General features: G+C 37.4%; 3 protein-coding genes and 1 long non-coding RNA gene across 7 annotated transcripts in view; 1 reads left to right on the top strand and 3 right to left on the bottom strand.

The window, feature by feature from the left end:
• n4bp3 (NEDD4 binding protein 3) overlaps nucleotides 1–5,473 on the bottom strand; it is a 26,913-nt gene extending 21,440 nt beyond the window's left edge. The window contains exon 1 of the mRNA XM_039648843.2: nucleotides 5,280–5,473. The gene's annotated coding sequence lies outside the window, so the exon portion shown is untranslated. The remainder of the gene's footprint in view (nucleotides 1–5,279) is intronic.
• On the top strand, nucleotides 1,424–19,229 carry LOC148977579 (uncharacterized). 3 transcript variants are annotated; one of them, XR_016169717.1, is made up of 7 exons: nucleotides 1,424–1,555; nucleotides 1,634–1,769; nucleotides 10,293–10,429; nucleotides 11,388–11,510; nucleotides 13,349–13,500; nucleotides 15,612–15,790; nucleotides 18,422–19,229. It is a non-coding gene; the product is annotated as an uncharacterized LOC148977579 (long non-coding RNA). The 3 variants fall into 3 exon arrangements; XR_016169718.1 differs by lacking the exons at nucleotides 15,612–15,790; nucleotides 18,422–19,229 and adding an exon at nucleotides 14,194–14,274; XR_016169719.1 differs by lacking the exons at nucleotides 1,634–1,769; nucleotides 18,422–19,229 and having other exon boundaries at nucleotides 15,612–15,751.
• LOC120460863 (platelet-derived growth factor receptor-like protein) lies at nucleotides 7,486–12,558 on the bottom strand. Its single transcript, XM_039648845.2, has 6 exons — nucleotides 12,323–12,558; nucleotides 11,359–11,653; nucleotides 11,106–11,257; nucleotides 10,518–10,811; nucleotides 10,282–10,421; nucleotides 7,486–8,351 (listed from the first exon to the last, which is right to left on the bottom strand). The coding sequence occupies exons 1-6, from the start codon at nucleotides 12,378–12,380 to the stop codon at nucleotides 8,100–8,102; spliced, it is 1,191 nt and encodes a 396-aa protein (XP_039504779.2). The 5' UTR covers nucleotides 12,381–12,558; the 3' UTR covers nucleotides 7,486–8,099.
• On the bottom strand, nucleotides 13,990–20,612 carry LOC120460860 (cationic amino acid transporter 2). 2 transcript variants are annotated; one of them, XM_039648842.2, is made up of 13 exons: nucleotides 20,369–20,611; nucleotides 19,089–19,147; nucleotides 17,985–18,354; nucleotides 16,841–16,996; nucleotides 16,567–16,732; nucleotides 16,131–16,267; nucleotides 15,601–15,823; nucleotides 15,387–15,523; nucleotides 15,091–15,193; nucleotides 14,876–15,006; nucleotides 14,605–14,771; nucleotides 14,368–14,476; nucleotides 13,990–14,289 (listed from the first exon to the last, which is right to left on the bottom strand). In XM_039648842.2, the coding sequence occupies exons 3-13, from the start codon at nucleotides 18,346–18,348 to the stop codon at nucleotides 14,171–14,173; spliced, it is 1,812 nt and encodes a 603-aa protein (XP_039504776.2). In that variant the 5' UTR covers nucleotides 18,349–18,354; nucleotides 19,089–19,147; nucleotides 20,369–20,611; the 3' UTR covers nucleotides 13,990–14,170. The 2 variants fall into 2 exon arrangements, with proteins under 2 accessions (XP_039504776.2, XP_039504775.2); XM_039648841.2 differs by having other exon boundaries at nucleotides 14,876–15,193; nucleotides 20,369–20,612.
• Between the last annotated feature and the right edge of the window lie 233 nt (nucleotides 20,613–20,845).

Here is a 20,845-nt window from a genome sequence, read left to right on the forward strand (position 1 = left end):
GGAGGAGTACCGAATGAAAAAGAAGAAAGAGAGCAGAGGGAGGATGAGGATGTGTAGTGTGGTAAGGTAGACAAGTCTAAGCCTGCTCTGAGTTATCTATCTGACTCCTGATGAGAGACAACTGAGCTAGACCTGTTTCCTCAACCTCAGCCCATCATCAAACTAAAATTGTGTTCCTGAGAAGAAATGTAACCTTGAAAAGCTTAATTGCTCAGAAAAGTCATAGCACCTCTTTCATCATCATTTTAAATTGCGATAGATCTGGAAAAACAGACTCCAAACCCTGTACTTTTTCTACACTAGAAGCATGCTCAGAAAACCTACACAACATTTCTAGAGAGCAGCTATCAGACAGCTATAAAAAGAAACAATAAGTACAGGAGTTTGACTTCTCAACCCAACATACCTTTAGAGAAAAACAGCAAACTGATTTCCTGGTAGTTTTGAATTACAACTGGTTTAAAGCTATGAAAAATATTTGAGTAATGGAAACAAAGTGCTGTAATCGATATTACCCTGACATGGTTTCCGTTGTTTACGATTTGCATGAAATATGATAAGGAGGACATGAAACCAAATCAACTAAGGGTCACACAAATGATTAATATTATACTTCCGCATTACAGAAATTTCATCCAAAACAACATGTAGTACGCTAACTGCAGATTCAAGTCCACCTGGCGTAACCTGGGGTTAAATGTTTTTGCACACAAAAAAAATGGAATTAAAAAATATTTTATTTATTTATATATACACTTATCCTTACCAAGACACAATATCATGCATTCGATGGCATTTAAATGCATAAATGTCCCTCATATGGATGAAAAAATGAAATTAGATTGACATAACTAGGTAGGCTAATTAGCTAACAACCACTATCAGACCGATTAATCAATAATCGTGACAGGCCTTGTTGTATTTTTTTTTATTAATTGTTATATAGGTAGCAAAATTAAGCCAAATTACGAATACAACTGATCCTTTGTGTTAGCAACCTAGCACTATTAGCCAACCTAATTATGTCAGCCACAAAAAAACAACCACTGCATTCTTCTTTCTCAATACACAATAGATCTCACCTACAAATGTTCTTAACTGAAACTTGATATAAACATCGGCTGTCAAGACTATTTTACACTGTTCTTTTTGCCATCAAACTTTAACAAAACCTCTAAGCAAAAAAGGTTCACAATGGTAGTGAAGGTGAAACTGATCGCTGGATATACATGATAGTGCCAATAAAATGTTCGCACTGTCAGTGAAACCAAAAGATTGTTGTGGAACCACTTTGCACAATCAGCACTTGGTTTGTTTAGTATGATATCAAAATAATCAGCACAAAGCTACAGTGTTTGCTTGAAGGTGAACATAGTCCAGATGACTTTTGGCCAAGCAGGATACTGTACTAAAATAGAGTACATTTTAATGACGTCCTCATCATTTTGGTCAGAGGTAACGTGTTGCAGGATCAGAGCTTCTATTTGTTGTCCGAAGCCACAAATCTTTAATTACACCGACAGACACTTCTCTCGAAGGATAAAAGGATCTAAAGGTAAAATCTCAGTGGTAGTGTGAGCGTGTGTGATGTTGTCCTGAGAAAGAAAGCTGACTAATCCGACTTTCTACGCAGTGTCAGATGAGCAACTGGGGCAGAGGTGAAGAGAAGGAAAAAAGCATCAGGATGATTACAACCATGATTAGTTCATTTTCCATGGGTTCAGCTATGCTACAAGCCCACTGTCCTCACTAAGGTCCTGTGGCTGGAGGTATCTACAGAATGTAGTTATGAGCAACCTGAAATTACTTGTTGGGGAAGCAACTTTGAAATGCTATCTACTCATAAAGTCTTACTAAAGACTAAAAGTACAAACTTTTAATTAACTAAACTCCACAGATTTTTTATATTTTTTAAACATTCATTTGAGCGAGATTGAAAAAATGATTCACCAATTCATATCTATTTTATAGCAAAATATTTATGTGAAATATATATTATCTTTCAGAAGACTGATGTGCTGTTTTGCTGCACTGTTACTGGTAACTGGATAAGCTACAGTATTTTGAAAATAGATAAACTACTGTCAACTGTTGCTACTTTTTAGTTAGTTATTTCCCAAAATGCTACTGAGGTTTACAGGTTTCAATGACGCAAAGCAAGTATTAAAAAACAACAAGCATAAACAGATGCTAAAGTGATGGCATGCTAATGAACGATTTAGATGTTGAGCCAAAGCCCTGCAGGACTAGCAAGGTGTAGTTTCTGATACTGTTGAATGATGCCTTCCTTGCTGCACACCTGCTCTCCTAATGCTTACACCAAATTAGTATGATACAAAAGTTTGGGGTCCAAAACCACACCTTCAAAACACATGAATGCTGCACAACAGAGTCTGCAAAGAGACTGCGTTAAATTACCTCATGTCTTAAAGCACATACAATTACAATAATAATGAACATGAACAACGTACAGAGCTCTAGTTGTTCCACCTGACTGCTGCAGATTCATTTCGCCGTTGATTGTGTTGACATAGAAATGCAAAAATGAAGTCTGAGGACATGAACAGCTCCGGGTAGAACACAGGTTGCCATTTCGTAATTACGGTTATGACAGGGTGTGACGCTCCTAGAGGGCCACTGTCCTGCAAAATTTAGCTCCAACCCCAATTAACCATACCTGGTCTAGCTACTCAAGGTCTCACTAGGCATTCTAGAAACTTCCAGGCAGGTGTGTTGAGGCAAGCTGAAGCTAAACTCTGCAGGACAGCGGCTCTCCAGGACTGAGTTTGGACTCCCCTGGGTTAGGACATGGCGTAAACGCAGCATAAGCTCATTGCTTTGGTACAGGAGGAAAAGTAAAAGGCAGCTGCTGTTCGTTTGTGGCACTCTGTGACTGACTGTATACAACTTTGCATAGCCTTATGGAACGCGCTGATAACGTGTGATGTCTGCGTGAGCAGGGTGTTTTTGAGGTATGGAAATACTTGTTGACTGGCAGGAAGGACATTGTGTCATTGCATTCAGACCGAATTTGCCTAAATGATAGGGGTGTAACGGTACATGTATTCGTATTGAACTGCTTCGGTTCGAGGCCTCCGGTTCGGTACGCATACAAACCGAACGATTGCTTGGACCATTATTTCCTGCCGGCAAAATTCGCGCTGACACGGCCAACACGTTGCGCAACATCAAATGGCAAGCGTAATGAAAGCAGAACGAAACCGCTACTCGTTGCGCGCTTCACGGATCGTTTATCAGTTCGGACCAGCAACATCTGTGCAGCGCGAGCCGATCTCGATCAAGCAAAAATGTTACTACACAGCGCTAAGAGATCCGGTAAAGAAAACATTTGAATTCGCCACTGAGGTAATAACATCGCTGCGAGATCTAGTGAGATGCATTCACATTTCTCACATTAACCGTAGATCTCTATTAGATCAAACAGCGCTGACGTGGAAACCAGGAGAAACATTGTGCCGTGAATGAACTAGTAACACTTTACGTCCACAGACCAGCAACATTCACCATGGATTTAATGTAGTAACACTAACTGGAACCAGTTTGACTGGAATGGTGAAATGCTTTCAAGTACTTCACACATCTTTTTCCAGCACTTTGCCTGTATAAGAAATATTTTTTCTTTAAACAAATAGGAAATTTCTCTGGCATTTCTTTCTTTTTGCTGTATCGAAAACGTACCGAACCGTGACTTTAAAACCGAGGTACGTACCAAACCGTGATTTTTGTGTACCGTTACACCCCCACTAAATGATTCTTCAGAAATCATTCTAATTTGCTGATTTGATACTCAAGAAAGATTTCTTATAAATATCAATGTTGAAAACTGTGATCCATGGATAAAAAAACAAAAATCCTAATTTGCACCACTTGTCATTCAGAAGAATTGCAAAAACAAAAAAAAACACTTTTCAAACATGTTTCAAACACTCCTCTTGGCTTAGATTACGTCAGATAAATAGTTCCACCCCAAATTCACGCCATTGGTTGAGCTAATGTTATTATGTCTTCCCCAGAATAGCAGAGCAGTTGCGTACTTAACCATGATATATTCAGCAGTGCAGGTCAAGGATGGTATGACAGTTTGTGCCAGATTCTTCGCCTGGACATGAGCTTCTGCATCTAATTTGACAGCTGTCATGTATGTTTGCTGCAAAATCAGAACAGCTGAAACCCCTAAAAAGAAATAACCTAACCCAGTGGCTTCTTTGGGTTGCTCTGTTTGAATGCACTGTGAACATTCAGTGAATTGCACAAGAAGCAATCCATTGACAGCCGTCCAACCACCTTGTCTAAAAGCCAACCTAAGTGCAGTTTTATGTTGTTAGACACCCCGTTTGTACATTCTGCAACTGAAAGGACTGGAGATGTGAGACCTGCGGAGGAGCTTCACGCCCTCTGACCAGCTCCACTTGAGAGCCACTCCCACAATGGGCAGTGACTCCATAGGTCAGGGGTCCTATTATGGCCCCTGGTTTCCAAGGTTACTGCCTAGCAGAGAAGAACGCTACTCAGTTCCCTTTTGTCCCTAAATTCAGGGCATCAAAAGCAGAGCTGGAGTCGAGAGTAAGGGCTCCCACCCAAACATTTCAAAACAGTCGCAAATACATCGCACACTGCAGAGGGAGTGAGATTGGGGTCCAAGTGCTACGCGACCACCAAGGCAGATGACAGGAACGGGCAGCCTGCACTCCAGCTATGCAAATTGCCCTTTTATGGTTTGTGGCAACCTATTAAGTGCTGAGAAAACTTCTTAGTGACCTTACTCTAATGGAACTGACCTGCTAGGAATGCATTGCAATTGTTTTTCAAACAAGAGCGCACCAGTCTGTAAGCATGTACAGTTTCTGAAAAGATAACGACTTGCTACATGACTTAAAAAATAATGTTATATAAGAATTATGTTTATTTTAAGCAGATATACGACATGAATTGTGTGTTTGTGTGTATATAAATCTTATTACATTATCTGTTATTGTCCAATTATGCTGTAGCCTACTATTAGCCTATATGAGATGTTCTAACACTAGGCTTAGTATGTGAAATTCTTTTGCAGCTCTTCAGTGTAGTAACCTGAAAGACACGTAAACTCCGATTATATATACACACAGACACATATATATAGGCCTACTCTCTCTCTATATATAATAAAGATCAACGATGTGCATCATCAAGCTGTGCATACAGGCTATGAGGCGGGCTATATAGATAGAGACACTGCAGCAAGTGCAAACACACTCTTAAATCACAGCCGAACTCACCATAATTGATCGCGCTCAGTCACAAGACAAATAAGACTGACGTCTGGATCGCAAGAGATTTTTTTGATTGCTTTAGAAAGAAACAATAGAGAGATATTCCTTGGCGCGATGGTGATCTGTAGAGACGCGGCGGAGATGATCTGATATCGGAGTCCTTCACAGTAATGTTGCGCTTCGGTTTCCCTCTCTGAGATTTAAACTAATCTACACTGGAGAGGCTAGAGTTATTTATCACAGCGACTCTACAGCGACACCTGGAGATTACATAAAGCAGTTACTGGATGTTTCTTTCTTTCTTTCTTTCTTTCTTTCTTTCTTTCTTTCTTTCTTTCTTTCTTTCTTTCTTTCTTTCTTTCTTTCTTTCTTTCTTTCTTTCTTTCTTTCTTTCTTTCTTTCTTTCTTTCTTTCTTTCTTTCTTTCTTTCTTTCTTTCTTTCTTTCTTTCTTTCTTTCTTTCTTTCTTTCTTTCTTTCTTTCTTTCTTTCAACATAGGCTATAGCTCCTGGTCAAAAGTTTTTGAAAGAAGACTGCTACGTTTATTTGATTAAACATAGCCTAGGCTATAAAACAGTAATAATGTGGGTATAATTTATAACTGTAATTAATAACTATTTGAATATATTTTTAAAATGTTATTCCTGCACCGTAAAAAAAAAATAATCATGATTTGTTATAACGTTTTTTCCTCTGTCAAATCAACTTAGATAATTTATGTGGTTCAGATAACATTTAGTTTGTGATTATTAAATCAATCTCCTTCATTGTATTAAGTCAATTTTTCAATTTCAATTAACTTAAAGTTTTAAGGCAACCAGGTTACTTCATTTTTTTAGTTAAACCTACAATTTTTACTGCGTGATACAGCATCATGACGTTACTGCAGTCTTCGGTGTCACACGATCCTTCAGATATCATTCTAGGATTTGCTTTTGTGCTCAAAAAACATTTCATATTTTTTTATCAGTGTTGAAAACAGTTGTGCTGCTTAATATCTTTTGACGAAAACATTCGTGACGTCATGACGTATACATTCATGGTCCTTTGATGATCAGGATTTATGTGAAATAGTAATGTACAATGTGAAAGTTTATGCATCCTAAAAGTATGAATTAAACTTACTTACTTACTTTAGTATAAAAAGGTAGACCCAGTATGGTGTGTCCTCCATTTTTGCTGTTTATCTGGATATGTAATTTGGAGCACAAATGAGAGCTGCATCAGCTTTATAAATTTTTTATAGGGATAATGCACTTCCGATGGGAACAAACAGAGACATGATCAAAGAGGTGTATCCTAAGCCCTGATGCATCTGGTTATAATTATTCACAGAACTCTTACAAAATCAAATGCATCTAGACACAAACTCATATTTGGCCCCCAGACCTTGTTATACTGAGTACGACTGATAGAGGCCTGTCATTACTGCTCTCTGATGAGTGACTCTATAGCCTCCGGGCACACACCTGAGTGCACACTAAACTTTCTGCCCTTTGAGGATAGAAAACATGTCCTGAGTGCTTTCCTTTAAGGAACAGTAAATGAGTGAAAGGAGATCAGCTACTGGGGAATCTGGTTTGTTACGATTAAAACACCTCCAGTCAAAGTTTGCAATAGTTATACGATTTTTTTTAATGTTTTTGAAAGAAGTATTTTATGCTCACCAAGGCTGCATTTATTTGATCAAACATACAGTAAAACCATTTAAAAGAGCTGTTTCTGTAGGCCTATCTTGAAATGTAATTTATTTCAGGTGAGGCCAAAGCTGTATTTTCAGCATCATTACTTCAGTCTTCAGTGTCACATGATCCTTCAGAAATCATTCTAATATGCTGAAATTTAGCTTTTTAACTTACTGAAGTTCAGCAACTTTCATTTACAATGTATTAAAGTACTGTATCTACTGTATCTAAGTACCTATGCAAGAAAATTATTTACCAATTATGAATATCAATACTTGGGGGTTAAAACACAGTAAGTGGTTTAACGGGCTGTAATACCAGTGGTTGGTTGTGATACAAACACATTGCTTTTGCGGATTCAGCATCTGTCCTGTGTTTGCAACATCACAAGTCACCCTCTGATTGTAATGTTAAAGCTGTGATATATTTCTGGGATTTAGTTTGATTCAGTGACAATGTCACAAACAATGGCTTTATAAAGTCAGATTATACAAGGAGTAGTTTATAAAGAACAGAGAAAACAGAAGCTCTCATTATACTGTGTTTTATTTTCATAGTATAAAAACAGGTACAGAATTCAAAACTGCACTTTATTAGAAATGTGTAAATAGCCTAGTAGCCTATGTTGTTAAATAGACTCTAAAAAGACTCTAGACCCTCTTTTTTATTTATCCATTTCTGCCAGCATTTCTATAGTTGCATGTTTGGTTGTCATATTGTAATTTTGTGCTCAGAATCAGATAATATCTATTCTCACATTTACAACCCCATTTGCTTTCTTGCAGCAGGGTCAGTGAAACCGTGCACATACTGTGTAATTTAAGCACTATTACCGCTTTGCCCTGTTGCATCTGCGGACTGTAATTTTTATGATAGCCTACTGCTAGAAAACACTTTTATTCAGAAATATGTTTAAATGGAATATTTCAGAATGCATCACTCGAATGTATCTTAGATTATGTCAAGTTAAAATGTTTTATAATAATTTACATTTTATGGATTGTGAAATTGACCTTGTTGTTTGCCAAAAAACTGTTGCATCTGGCTTGCGTCTACACAGAAATAAGAATGCAGTCTTCTGTGAGGATCACTCTTGTTTACAGCCGTTTAGTAGTGCATTTTATGACTAAGAAAGAATATTTTCAGGTTTCTGTGGGACTTCTCTGACGGGCTTCATGGTTTCTTTTAGGCTTGGTGTTGGCTCGTGCTGACTGCACTTTAACAGATGTAGATGCAGACCGTGAACCCTGTAGGTTCTGAGCTGTGCAGGTGTATGTTCCTTGGTCAACCTCTCTGACTTCATCCACCAGCAGTACCGACTGAGTTCTCTGTCGGTTCTGCCCGTCCACCTGCGCTGTCTGCACACTGTCCTGGGTGTACATTGGACGCCCAATCTGATAATGAAAAATAAAAAGAATCATTTAATAAATATTTTAAATAATGGGTTTAAAATTTCATTTATTTTTTATTTAATTTACAACATTTTGCTGTATCAAATTTGATTGCACATAAAAAGTATGATGAAGAGTCATCATAATGTAAAACACATTGTACACAATCTATTACTTGCCTTCTGTCATATGACCAGTAGACTATACTTTTATTTTAAGCAAGTAAAAGTTTTAACTTTTATATTTTAGTATAGTTCTAAAGAAATCCCAATTCAGGCATCAGTCTTCTTGCTGTGAAATCTAATAGATTAAACATCAGAATAACTTTTATATGGTTAGTAATATTGCAGGGTGAAGACTTCCTGGATTGAAGTATCTGAAGTTAATTTCATCATGTTGAAATGTATCAAAATATGATGCATATGATGCTTTTGAGGAACATTTGTATGCCTCAATAATCATTGTATTGCATTGCATTATATAGCTTTTAAACTAAAAGCATTTAAAAATCATCTTATTAAGACTTATTAGAGTGATAACTGAACTAAATGTATTTATGTATGCATTTCATGAAAGTAAAGTCTGATACTGTATATCCCATATGGTGTTGCCCCCAGGCAACATAGTCTATTTTAGATTTTTTTTTTTTTTTCAATAAAAACTCAATACAATTTAATTGGTCAATGCTCTCTAAGGGGAAGGGAATTCAAATACTAACAAATGAAAATGCATAAGAGTGGCCACATGACCCACAGGGGTCCATTTTGTTCCCTCTTTCAGCACATGTGCACGTCACATGCCTCCATAAATTCTCCACTGAAAAGGAGATTTTTCACTAATTTCTGTCCAGATAATCAGATACAAAAAATCAGAGTCACGTTCATTGGTAAGTAAAGAAGTATTTTTAAAAACTTTAGATTATATATCATCAAATGATTCATTAGAAATTACATTAAACTGCATGTTGCCTCGAGGAATCACATAAGGCCATACCAGGCATAATACAAGTATAGTTTAATTGTGAGGAAAAAAGTTTGAATTATTTAAATGTATTTACATTTTTGTGAACTTAAAACTCAGCATGGTTCAACAGGACATTTGGCTACTATAGTTGGTAATCGGACAAATAGTGGGTTTGTGGGAAGATGGCGTGGCTTGGGACTGGTCAGCGGGGGTCGATGGGTCATTTGGCCTCTATAGTGGGTAATCGGACAAATAGTGGGTTTGTGGCTTGGGACCGGTCAGGGGGGGTTACCTGGACATTTGGCTACTATAGAGGGTAATCGGACAAATAGGGGGTTCGTGGGATGGGACATGGCTTGGGACTGGTCAGCGGGGGTTGACGGTTCATTTGTTCAAGCGTTTAGTTAAAGAAATTGATGTTTACAATAAACATAAAATTTTATTCATGAAAATGTCAAATGTTTCAATTTGTCCATTGTGGTACAATGTTGCCTTGAGGCAAAAAACTTTTAATTAATAAATACATTAAAAAATAATGATAATGTTTATTGATAATGTTATAGTGTTCGATTTTAAGCAGGAAAAACATAACAAATAATTTTTTCCATAAAATTAATAATATCATATTGCGTACCATATAGTGTTAAAGATCTTACTAATATACATTACAATAATAATTGAATTTGTCTTTTTTTTTGGCCATATAAATATCAGCAGAAGCTGTACCTATAATTGCATATTTTTGCTCAGTTTGGGCTTCTTAATAAATTTAAGGTGTTTTTTTCCACTCCTTTGTATTATATACGTATTTTGTCTAAAAGTTCTATAAACTTCTTTTTTACTGAAAATATCAGGCTTTATATGGTTTATTTAAAAAATCTCTGTTTTTGTATTCAAAAAAATATTAAAAACATTATTAAATTTGTGAGGCTGCATGTACTTATTGGGTATACAGTACTTATTATCTAACCTTTTGTCCAGGATATTCCCAGGTTAAATCCACCACCACGTCCTGCTCTCCCACCACAGTGCATGTCACCTGGAGATTCTGTCCCACCACCACAGTGTCAGAGGAGGTCTGGATCGCAGGAGACGGAGGGGCGGCTGGATCTGCCAGGGTATATACAGTACAGGCATTTTGAAATAATTTCAGCAATCTGATTTATATAGTCACATGCTATGTACGGCATTAAAAAAAAATCTCACAGTTGACATAGATGAGCATGTACTTGGTTGAGCTCTGGCGAAGGTTCCCCAGGCTTGCCACACAGTAGAGAGAACCAGCATGATACTGTTTCGGCCTGTGAATGGTGAAGCCCTTCTTATTGTCAAAGGAGATCTCTCGTCCATCCACATTCACCTCCATTGGAGGAAATTCACGGTGTAAATTCACCTTTGCTAGCGGAGAAGTCACCTGACAGGGCAGGACGGTGGGCCAGTTAGTGCGAAGCTGAATGACCTCGTAATAATCAGAGGAAGGTACAAACAACTCCTGAGGGTCTAAGAGAGAAATACCAAAGGACAATTGTCATCTCTGTGTTATTGATAACTGAGATAAAACATAGCACCAGTTGAGGAACACATGCGAAAACACTGCAGGCAAAATAAAATATTTAACATGCAAGTTTAATATGGATGTAGGGTACTAAAAGCTGGAATACACGACACAACTTTTAAAATCTGACTCAGTTTGAGTTTGTGGGGGGGAAACCACAATAGGTTCCCTATAAAATTCTCTATAAAATAGGCCTACTAGTAAAATTTGCATAATTCATCACATTGCATTCATATTACCAGAGAAAAAGATGAAGACTTTGATGCCTTTGTCATATTGTTTTCTGCAGTCTTTCTCCTCACAGTACATGGGATAGCAGGTGTACTCCCCTGTATCTGCTGCTGTTGCATTTGCCAAAATCAGTGTGCCATAACGTTCATGTTGAACTGTCCTAAAAATGCAGACAGAAAATAAAAGCAAAACAGCAATTGATTCATTTAACTAAACTAATACAATCGAATGTGATCACATATTGTCACTGTTAACTCATACCTGAGTCGTCCTTCATCATCCTCTTCCAGATATGCAGGAACAGCCCATTGGACAGGATTACCTTTACACCTCAGTTCTAACGCATCACCTGCCTGGACAGTCAACGTGTCGCCCACTTTCTGAAACCTTCCCTTGTTTACCACCTGGGTGAGGTACGTCTGGGCTTCTTTAGGGGTGGTTTTCACTTTAGGTTTGGAAGTGGTTGATTTTCCTGTCCCCTTCACAGTCTTGGACTTTACATTTGGTCTCTTCTCAGCTTTGGTCTTCGAGTCAGGTTCAACCTTTTGGCACATGCCTGTTTTTTATGTGACAAACCATTCTGAAACACTATTGAAATGTAACTTTAACCAGTATTTTTTTATATAAAGCACATTTACAAAAGCTACTAAATGTCTGTGAAACCAGGCCTTAGGCTTAGAGTATTAGGTTACATTTAGGTTTTGTGTTAGCAGAATAAATTGAGTTACTTATAGAAGGTTTATTGTGGAGCATCAAAATAGCAGGTTAGCAGATATTAAGCAGACAGTCTACTAATACTCTAATCACATATAGTTGCAAGGTTACCTGAAGTAAAATGTCTAAAATGGTCTATTGAAATAGTGTTACTAAAAACAGCAAAAACTACTTATGCTGACACCTAGTGGTGTGGATACAGCATCATGCACTGCAAAAGTTTTCAGTTATTACTACTATGTTACTGAAATTATTCTCTCTCTCTCTCTCTGTGTGTGTATGTGTACATTATTTTTAACATTTCTCATTTCATGTGTACAAATTTTAAACAGGGTAAAACTTGCTGAGTGCACCAAAAAATTAATCACATTGAGGTATTTTATATGCAACTTTAAGTGTTTTACATGCATTGCTTTTAATGTACAGTTAAATGTTTTCCTCCATCTCTTTTTGTAACTTAAATCCATATTTAATGTACAATGTGGCCTCTTAAGAGGTAAGATATACTCACCAAACTGAATGATCAAAAGAGAAACAAGAAAAGCAAATAGCACCTCCCTCCACTTCATGGCTGAGAATATTGACAGCAACCACAAACAAACTTTAGTTCACTTTATATGTTCCCAGATCTTGAACATATATTCAGAGAAGGGAAAATTCGAAAGGTAGCGGTAGAGGAGGAACCGAGTGAGTGAGGGGTCAGATGTTTATGAGTGTCGCATGAACACCCTAAATTCCTCTGGTCACACTCAATGGATCCTTTCTGTGTTCATTCTACCAATCAGGGCCTGAGGAGAACTGGCCATCCAACTGAAAAAGCAGACAATGTTTATTTAGCTGTAAAAACTCAGAGCAATGGTCAGCCATCAGTATAAGGTTTGCTAGCTCTTAAAATATACAGTATGTTGCTGCGAATGACTACATTGTAAATATAGAATTGATGCACAGCACACATATTGCGAATCGGTGCATAAATGCATTGGCACTACAAATGACACAGCAAAGTATCGGCCATAAACTCGTAAACTCATTGCCCGGACTTTGCTGGCGGAGAATTTAACCGTTTTCTAAGCTTTTCTGTTTGATTTAGTAATCTGATTAGTGTGCCACAGGTAGGATTTTGTGAATGGTACTATTGTTCTTTTGTGCCCTCAGATTTGAAAGTAAGATCAAAGTCCCTTACATCAGTTCACTCAGCAACTCCTCTAAGCAGCAATTTTCTAGTTATGCAAGTACAAGTTAAACAAGGAGAGGCTGAAATCTCCAAAACTGTTAAGCTTATATACTGTTATATGCATCAACATTAACAACAAAATCTGACAATGTTAATGCCATAAATGTTCTTTATTTTACTCAAATCATGCTGAAAAAACTTTTTTTTTTTTTTTTTCATGACTGATGGATTCTCCCCGAAACATACATTACTAATCAAATGTTTGGGCTCAGTTTTGATTTTTTTTTTTTAATGATTGTATTCCACAAAGTAGAGTTACTTATGTATAAAGAAAAGTTTTTCCTTTGCTTTTTTCACATACAGGCAACAACGATCCACGCTCACACGGATCCACGAAAATGACTAAAAACGCTGTATTATGTGCAGCCAGCCCAGTAGTTGGCGATGTCACTTGTAAAGAAACACTACCTGCCTATAGACGGGAACATGAGCATCACCAGTTTCACCAATTCACGGTATAGTTTTAAAAATCTTGCTCTTTGAATCCTCTTTTCAAAAGTTTTGCATTTTCAGGCCCCTTTCGAACGCAGCCCTAATGTGTTAATGGTTGTTTCATTGATTTAATCACATGTGTTACTAATTTGATCATTAGTTCTCTGTGGAATGCTCTCAGTTTCTTTAGTTCATTGTCTGGTGTTGTTTGTGTTTCATGCACACTGTTATGTTGCCTTGGATTATCTTGGTGCAAAATGTTACTCCTTTGTTTTATTTAATTAAGTTACACTGCATTATAGATCCGCTTCATCTCACCAATCTGGGACAGAAATGGCTGCTGAAAATTCAGCTTTCTATCACAAGAACAAATTACATGAAATTTTAATATAATGATAATATTTCACAATGTTTCTCTTTTTACTGTATTTTTGATCAAATAAATGCAGCCTTGGTGAGCATAAGATATTCTTTTAAAAGCAGTAAAAACTCCAAACTTTTGAACAGTGGTGTATACTTTAATAAAATGGATCATAGTCAACTTGAAGATTCAGAATTATTATTTATTCATTTATTATAAAAAGTATAAAAAGATTTCACTGCAAATATGATGCTCTATTAAAAAGAGGAAAAAAAGAAAGAAACATAGAAAGGCATCTACTTGATGGATGAAAGGACTTTTGGTTTATACATTTATTTTGGTCTATCTTTATCAGATTTGGATTCAATGGTTTCAATGGTGACCTGACTGCTGAGTAACCTTTGCCTCTGGACGCTGTTCCTCACTCCATATCCGAAGTATATGAGGAATCCTGAGCATAAAAAAGACATACATTTAAAATACAATTTGGGGTTGATTTTCTGCATATTTCATATTTTGCATCGCATACCCCCAGCCATCCACACGGCATAGCGAACCCAGGTGTCTCCTCCCAGTTGCATCATCAAGTAAATGTTGACGAACACACTCACCACAGGGAGTATAGGCAAGAACGGTACCTGTGGTCACATAAAATATGAGATATTTATTTTATAATTTATACAAATGTTTTTATTTATTTTATTTTTTTTAAATAAAATTAGATGCCTATATTTTATTAAATATGTTTTATAAGTCATGTGCTCACCATAAAGGAGGCTTTGGTTGGGTTCTGGGGTTGTCTCCAGATAATGAAGACTATGAGGAAGATTATGACCAGGATCACAGATACACTCACAACACTCCAGATCTCCAGCAACAACAAAGATCTGATAACCTTGCTCAATAGCAGTGACAGGATAAGCACCAACACAACTGTAAAAGCAAAGATATGAAATAGGTTTGGTTATATTGCTGCCTGAGGTCAAATGTCCATGCGATTTCTGTAGAATTTCAGTATGGTAAGGTTTTATACACACCAAGAAAAACTGTGCAGGTTGTAACAGTGTTTGAAGTTTCTTTGGTAGGGTACGAAGGGGGTTTCAAAAACCCAAACATGGAGGTTGTGGGTGTGCGCAAATCATTTTCCTCAGAAGCCGTCTCTTGATACCTTTGAAAGAAACCCATTTTAGCTTCAAAGATTTGCATTATGATGGTAGAACAGAAGGGAAGTGTGGAGCTGCAGGAATACAACCTTAGTATGAGAATGCAAATAGCCACAAGTGTGTAGGAGAAGAGGGTACCAATCGACATCATATCAACCAATGCCTTCAGGTCAAATAAAAGAGCCATTATTGCTGGAATAAAGCAGAGCACATGATTCCCAGGGCTTTTGTATCTTAAACTATTTACTATTCATCTCACAGAGAGAAAAAGACCCTAGTCTTATGATTTGGCTTAGTCTGTCATATGTGAGAGGAAAAAAAGAGGGCAGAATTAAGATATCCGATTAGTAGATGATTTTTTTTAACAATCTTTCAGTCCACTTACCCGCCACAGTTCCAGAGGATAGTGTGGCCACCACTGGACTCTGCCGTAAGCTGACTTTATATAGCGATTTGAACATGAGTCCATCTCTGGCCATGGCGAACAGGACACGGGGCATTGGGAACATGGACCCCAAGAGACTGCAGATTAAATGAAATGTCTGTAACTGATCTGAAACATAATAGAGAGCCAATTCTCACTCTGACTTTTTTTTTACCTTGTTGACAGAGCGCACAAGGATCCGACCGCCACTACATACTTTGCTGCACCCCAGCCAATGTCAGCAAAGGCCACAGGAAGAGGACTTTGAATGTTGAGTTGGTAGTATGGCACCATCAATGTGAGAGCAGCCGAAACGCCAAAGTATGCCAGGAAACAGATAAGCAGAGAGGCCACAATACCCACAGGTATAGACTTCTGAGGGTTCTTCACTTCTTCGCCTAGAAAATCCATATTCATACATTAGAAATGTTATATTCATGACTGCTGATGATAATATATAGTCAATATGATTTTTTTTAATTAATATTTTAATCAGCTAGAACAAAATAAAAAAAAAATATTTTAAATTGTAATAATATTTCACAATATTGCTGTTTTTACAGATTTTTAATGTCAAATAAATGCTGCTTTGGTGAGCATAAGATAGTTCTTCTTTCAAAAACATTAAAAAACGTTTTGCTTGGCAGTTTGAATGTTTATTGCCCACAATATATTTTCAAAACTTTTTTTTCTCCAGATTTTTACCTGTAGTTGCAATGCAGTCAAAGCCAACGAATGCATAGAAACATGTTGCTGCCCCTGCCAGTGTTCCTTCAAATCCAAATGGAAAAAAGCCACCTACTCCATACTCAGTGGTGACATTGATCGTGGATGTCAGGTTTCTTTAAAAAACAAACAAAAAAACAAAGCAATGCAGTATTTAATTTCTATTTTACGTATAGACAAAATTTGCATACTGTATACCGTATGCACAGTATATATGTATATATACAGTACTATGGCTACTGTATGTACTAAGTATGTACTAAAGAAGTACTATTTCGAAAACAGTCAAAACTACTGATATAACATTAACATTCAGACAGATTTTTAAAATAGGTTTATTGACTGAAAGGATTATAAATTGCATAACATGAATATATCGAAAATCCTAATAAACTACAAATACAGATGTTCTTACTCATGCATTGCTGTTGCATTCAGGATGATGTCTTTTGTGATAAACCAGTTGTTCAGGTTTCCTTTAATGAAGCCAGCAGTGATGACAAATATCAACACCAGTATATTAACACTTGTAAATATCTTGTTGACCGTGGTTGATTCTTTCACACCATACGCAAGAAGAGCTGTAAGAAAAATACCATAGATAATGATAATGCAAAGCCTTTTCCATAGATTGTAAATATAGAAAAATGAATTATATGGTGTATGATTAGGACAGTATAGTCGGATACCAGAGAGAATCATTATGAGAGCAGCTGCAAAGAAGTCTGGGTAAGCTGCCAGGCCAGGAAGCCCCATGGCTGCATATTTGCTAAAATAATTAGCCATCACATTTCCAATGAGATCGTCAAATGTACCGCTCCATGCCCTGGCCACACTTGATGTGCCTAAACCAAGACAAAGCTCTGTTAGTATTTAACATTAGACCCTTTAAATCTATCAATCTACGTATCTATTGTTCTGTTTGCTTGTCTATCTATCCATCCATCCACCCACCCACCCCTGCATCCGTCCATCCATTCGTCCATCCATTCATGCATCCATCCGTCCACCCCACCCATCCATCCATCCATCCATCCACCCACCCACCCACCATCCGTCCATCCATTCATGCATCCATCCATCCATCTATCCATCAATTCCACCCACCCATACATTCATGGATCCATGCACCCACCCACACACCCATCCATCCATCCATCCATCCATTCATGCATCCATACACCCATCCATCCATCCATTCCACCCACCCACCCACCCATTCATGCATCCATACACACACCCACCCACCCACCCACCCATTCATGCATCCATACACACACCCACACACCCACACACCCATTCATGCACCCATCCATCCATCCATCCATTCATGCATCCATCCATCCATACATCCATTCCACCCACCCATACATTCATGGATCCATGCACCCACCCACCCACCCACACACCCATCCATCCATCCATCCATCCATCCATTCATGCATCCATACACCCATCCATCCATCCATCCATCCATCCATCCATCCATTCATGCATCCATACACCCACCCATCCATCCATCCATTCACCCATTCATGCATCCATACACCCATCCATCCATCCATTCACCCATCCATCCACCCATCAATCAATCCATCCATCCATCCATCCATCCACCCAAACATCCACCCATCCATCCATTAAATCCATCCATCCATTCACCCATCCATCATCTATCCATCCATTAAATCCATCCATCCATCCATACACCCAACCATTCAACCAAATACCCACCCACCCATCTATTTATTCATGCATCCATACAACCCACCCACCCGTCCATCAAAATTTAGCCTGATCTCGTATATTCACTGGCCTTTAACTTCTACTTACCTATGACATAGGACAGTAGCAAATTCCATCCTGTGGTGAAGGCCCACACCTCTCCTACAGTCACATAGCTGTACAGATAGGCAGATCCGGTCTTAGGAACCCTTGCACCAAACTCAGCATAGCAGAGCCCAGCAAAGATAGAAGCTAAAGCAGCAATGAGGAAAGAGATGATAATACTTGGCCCAGCCTGGGTCCGGGCCACCTCCCCAGAGAGCACGTAGACTCCGGCCCCCAAGGTGCTGCCCACTCCCAAAGCCACCAGGTCCAAAGTCGTAAGACAGCGACGAAATGTGGAGACCTCTCCCTCCGGTTCCAGGGGTTTCCTGCGGCACAGCCCCCTCAGGAAAGACCGCATCGATTGCATTATTGGCTGTTATAGAGGAAAAATTTCAAATGATAGCAAAGGGTTAATGCTATCCTTTTTTTTTTTTTTACAGTTTTTCTCTGTCGCTTTGGTACATTTCTTGAATCATCCGTAAGATTTGCAAACCAGTAAGTGCATTTCTCAAAACAGTTCATACATGTAACTTGCTCAAAATCCTCATCTCTCGTTCATCTCTCAAAAGTATTTATGTCAATGAACATATCAGAAGTCCTTGTGTCATTGTTCGCATACGAGATATTGTATAACAGAATACTCTGTCAGTATTTTCAGATGTAAACTACGATTTTGATGACAGTGATTGAAAATACATGACTGCACTTTATCTGAATGGCATTTATACATTTCAATGGTAAACTTTACACATTACTCTAGATAGGATTCACAGTTACGCTTTTACTGTTGGTCTGTAAACAAAAAGTGACTAGATGATGTGGAGGCTGAACAAGTAGTTTTTTTCAGTTGTTATCTGAGAAATGTGCCAAAGCAACTGAGAAAAAAAATAACTAATGACATTTTTCTGCATCTTTTATCAAACTAAAATAATTGTAGTTTTTTCATTGTATTATCATATTGAATGTCATATTTTAATATAAAATGACATGCCTTTGTGTAATTTAACAACTGATCTGGATTATGCTAATCACCCTAAAAACTTTTGCATGTTGGTCATACATTTGTAATAATAATAATAATATACACTTATTGTCCCTCCCATTTACCTTATCACAATGTCTTCATGTTTTCATGAGTGCTGAGATTTTTTCTTTCCTTTGAAACCCTGAGAAAAAAAAAACAGATCTCTGATTTAAGATTGAACAGATCATTATTATCTATCATTAATTATCTTGTCAGCCTCAAATGATAATTACAATAAAAAAAATGAAATGAAATGAAATGAATATTTAGAAGAATATCAGTAACCAGACAGTTTCTGGTCTCATTGACTTCCATAGTAGGAAAAAAATATACTATGGAAGTCAATGAGACCAGAAACTGTCTGTTTACTGGTATTCTTCTAAATATCAGAAAATCATCTGAATACATTTGAAAACGGTAAAACCCAACTGTTTAACTCTGGGGGAGTGGTAAAATGAGCCTATTTCCAAAAAAGTGGAGTATCCCTTTAAAGTCAAACTGACTGGATCTTTTCTCTAAAGTATTGGTACAACTGATATGATGCCAGGTCTCCTTCACTTTCTACTGCATAACTTATCCTCTTCTGAACTCATTCAGTCTAGAAGCCTGTTCTGTGGCTCCATGAGATAGTTATGAAGAAAGATAGACAAAGCAGCCTTCATGATTTCGCAAGTGGTTGACTGGCACACGTTCTCTTTGTGCGGTGTCTTTCTATTATCTGCCAACGCAACAAGAGATTTATGATCCATACTAATCCTGCAAGGAATCTACTGCTGCATACCATTATTCTATAGCACTGATCACGTGCCATGCACGCCAGCCTGAACAGTATATGAAGAGTTCAGATGCAAAAGCCTCGAAGTGCCATTTTAATTTTTCTTTTAGAATGATCATTTTTATCAAGCTTGTATATTTAAGTTCAGTAATTTCACTTAAATTGCAATGAGGATTACCTATTAATTGTCATTTAAGTGAAATTACTGAACATGAATATATAAGCTTGATAAAAATGATCATTTTAGAAGAAAATTTCCAATGGCACTTAGAGGCTTTTGCATCTGAACTCTTCATATGTCAAAAACTTTTACTATTCTCTGTAATTGTAAATACATTATGTAAGAAACTATTCAGAAATATGTGCATTATTTTACGTTTTCTAAATGCACGTGAAGCTGTATTTTTAGTATTTTTCTTATTAATTAATTTAGCATTTAGTTACTCATTGCACTGAAAAACGTTATGTGTAATTCCAAAAATATTTGCCAAACATAAAATGAGTTTTATCAGCAAAATAATGATGAAAGAGCTTGCAAAAATATTTTTAATTCATCTAATTAAAGTAAATTAATATTTGTTTCTTTACCTTAATTGTGTCCAGTTAAGTGTGCAGTCTGTATCTTTGTAATGACTGTGTCTAATTATAGCAATCCATTTCACACCAATGAAGGCAAATGATTTTTATCAACAATATATACAAGAGTGGACTGTTTGACCCACCCACTCTGTGGCATTAGCAACAAAGTAGCCTTTCTTTCTGCATTTCTCACTGGCCCCATAATGTGCTCATAATTGCAGCCAAGGCTCAGAGTGAGTATAAAATTCCATGTTGAAAACCATACTTTTGTAACATTTCTGAGGTTATGACGGCTTTCCATTTCAGCAAATACTTACACAACAAAACAGGACATTGTTTCATGCAAGAAAAAAATGCGGGACATTCTTATTTAATAAACAGTTTGCAAACATTTTGAGAAGTCTGCACACTAGATGGCAGCACAGATTTCCATACCTTGCTGTTTACTGACTACAAAGAAATCAGTGCTTAGATGGTGACCTTCAT

Source organism: Pimephales promelas, chromosome 9, assembly GCF_988280905.1.
Source record: "Pimephales promelas chromosome 9, fPimPro1.hap1.1, whole genome shotgun sequence".
In the NCBI taxonomy this organism is placed as follows: Eukaryota; Metazoa; Chordata; class Actinopteri; order Cypriniformes; family Leuciscidae; genus Pimephales; species Pimephales promelas.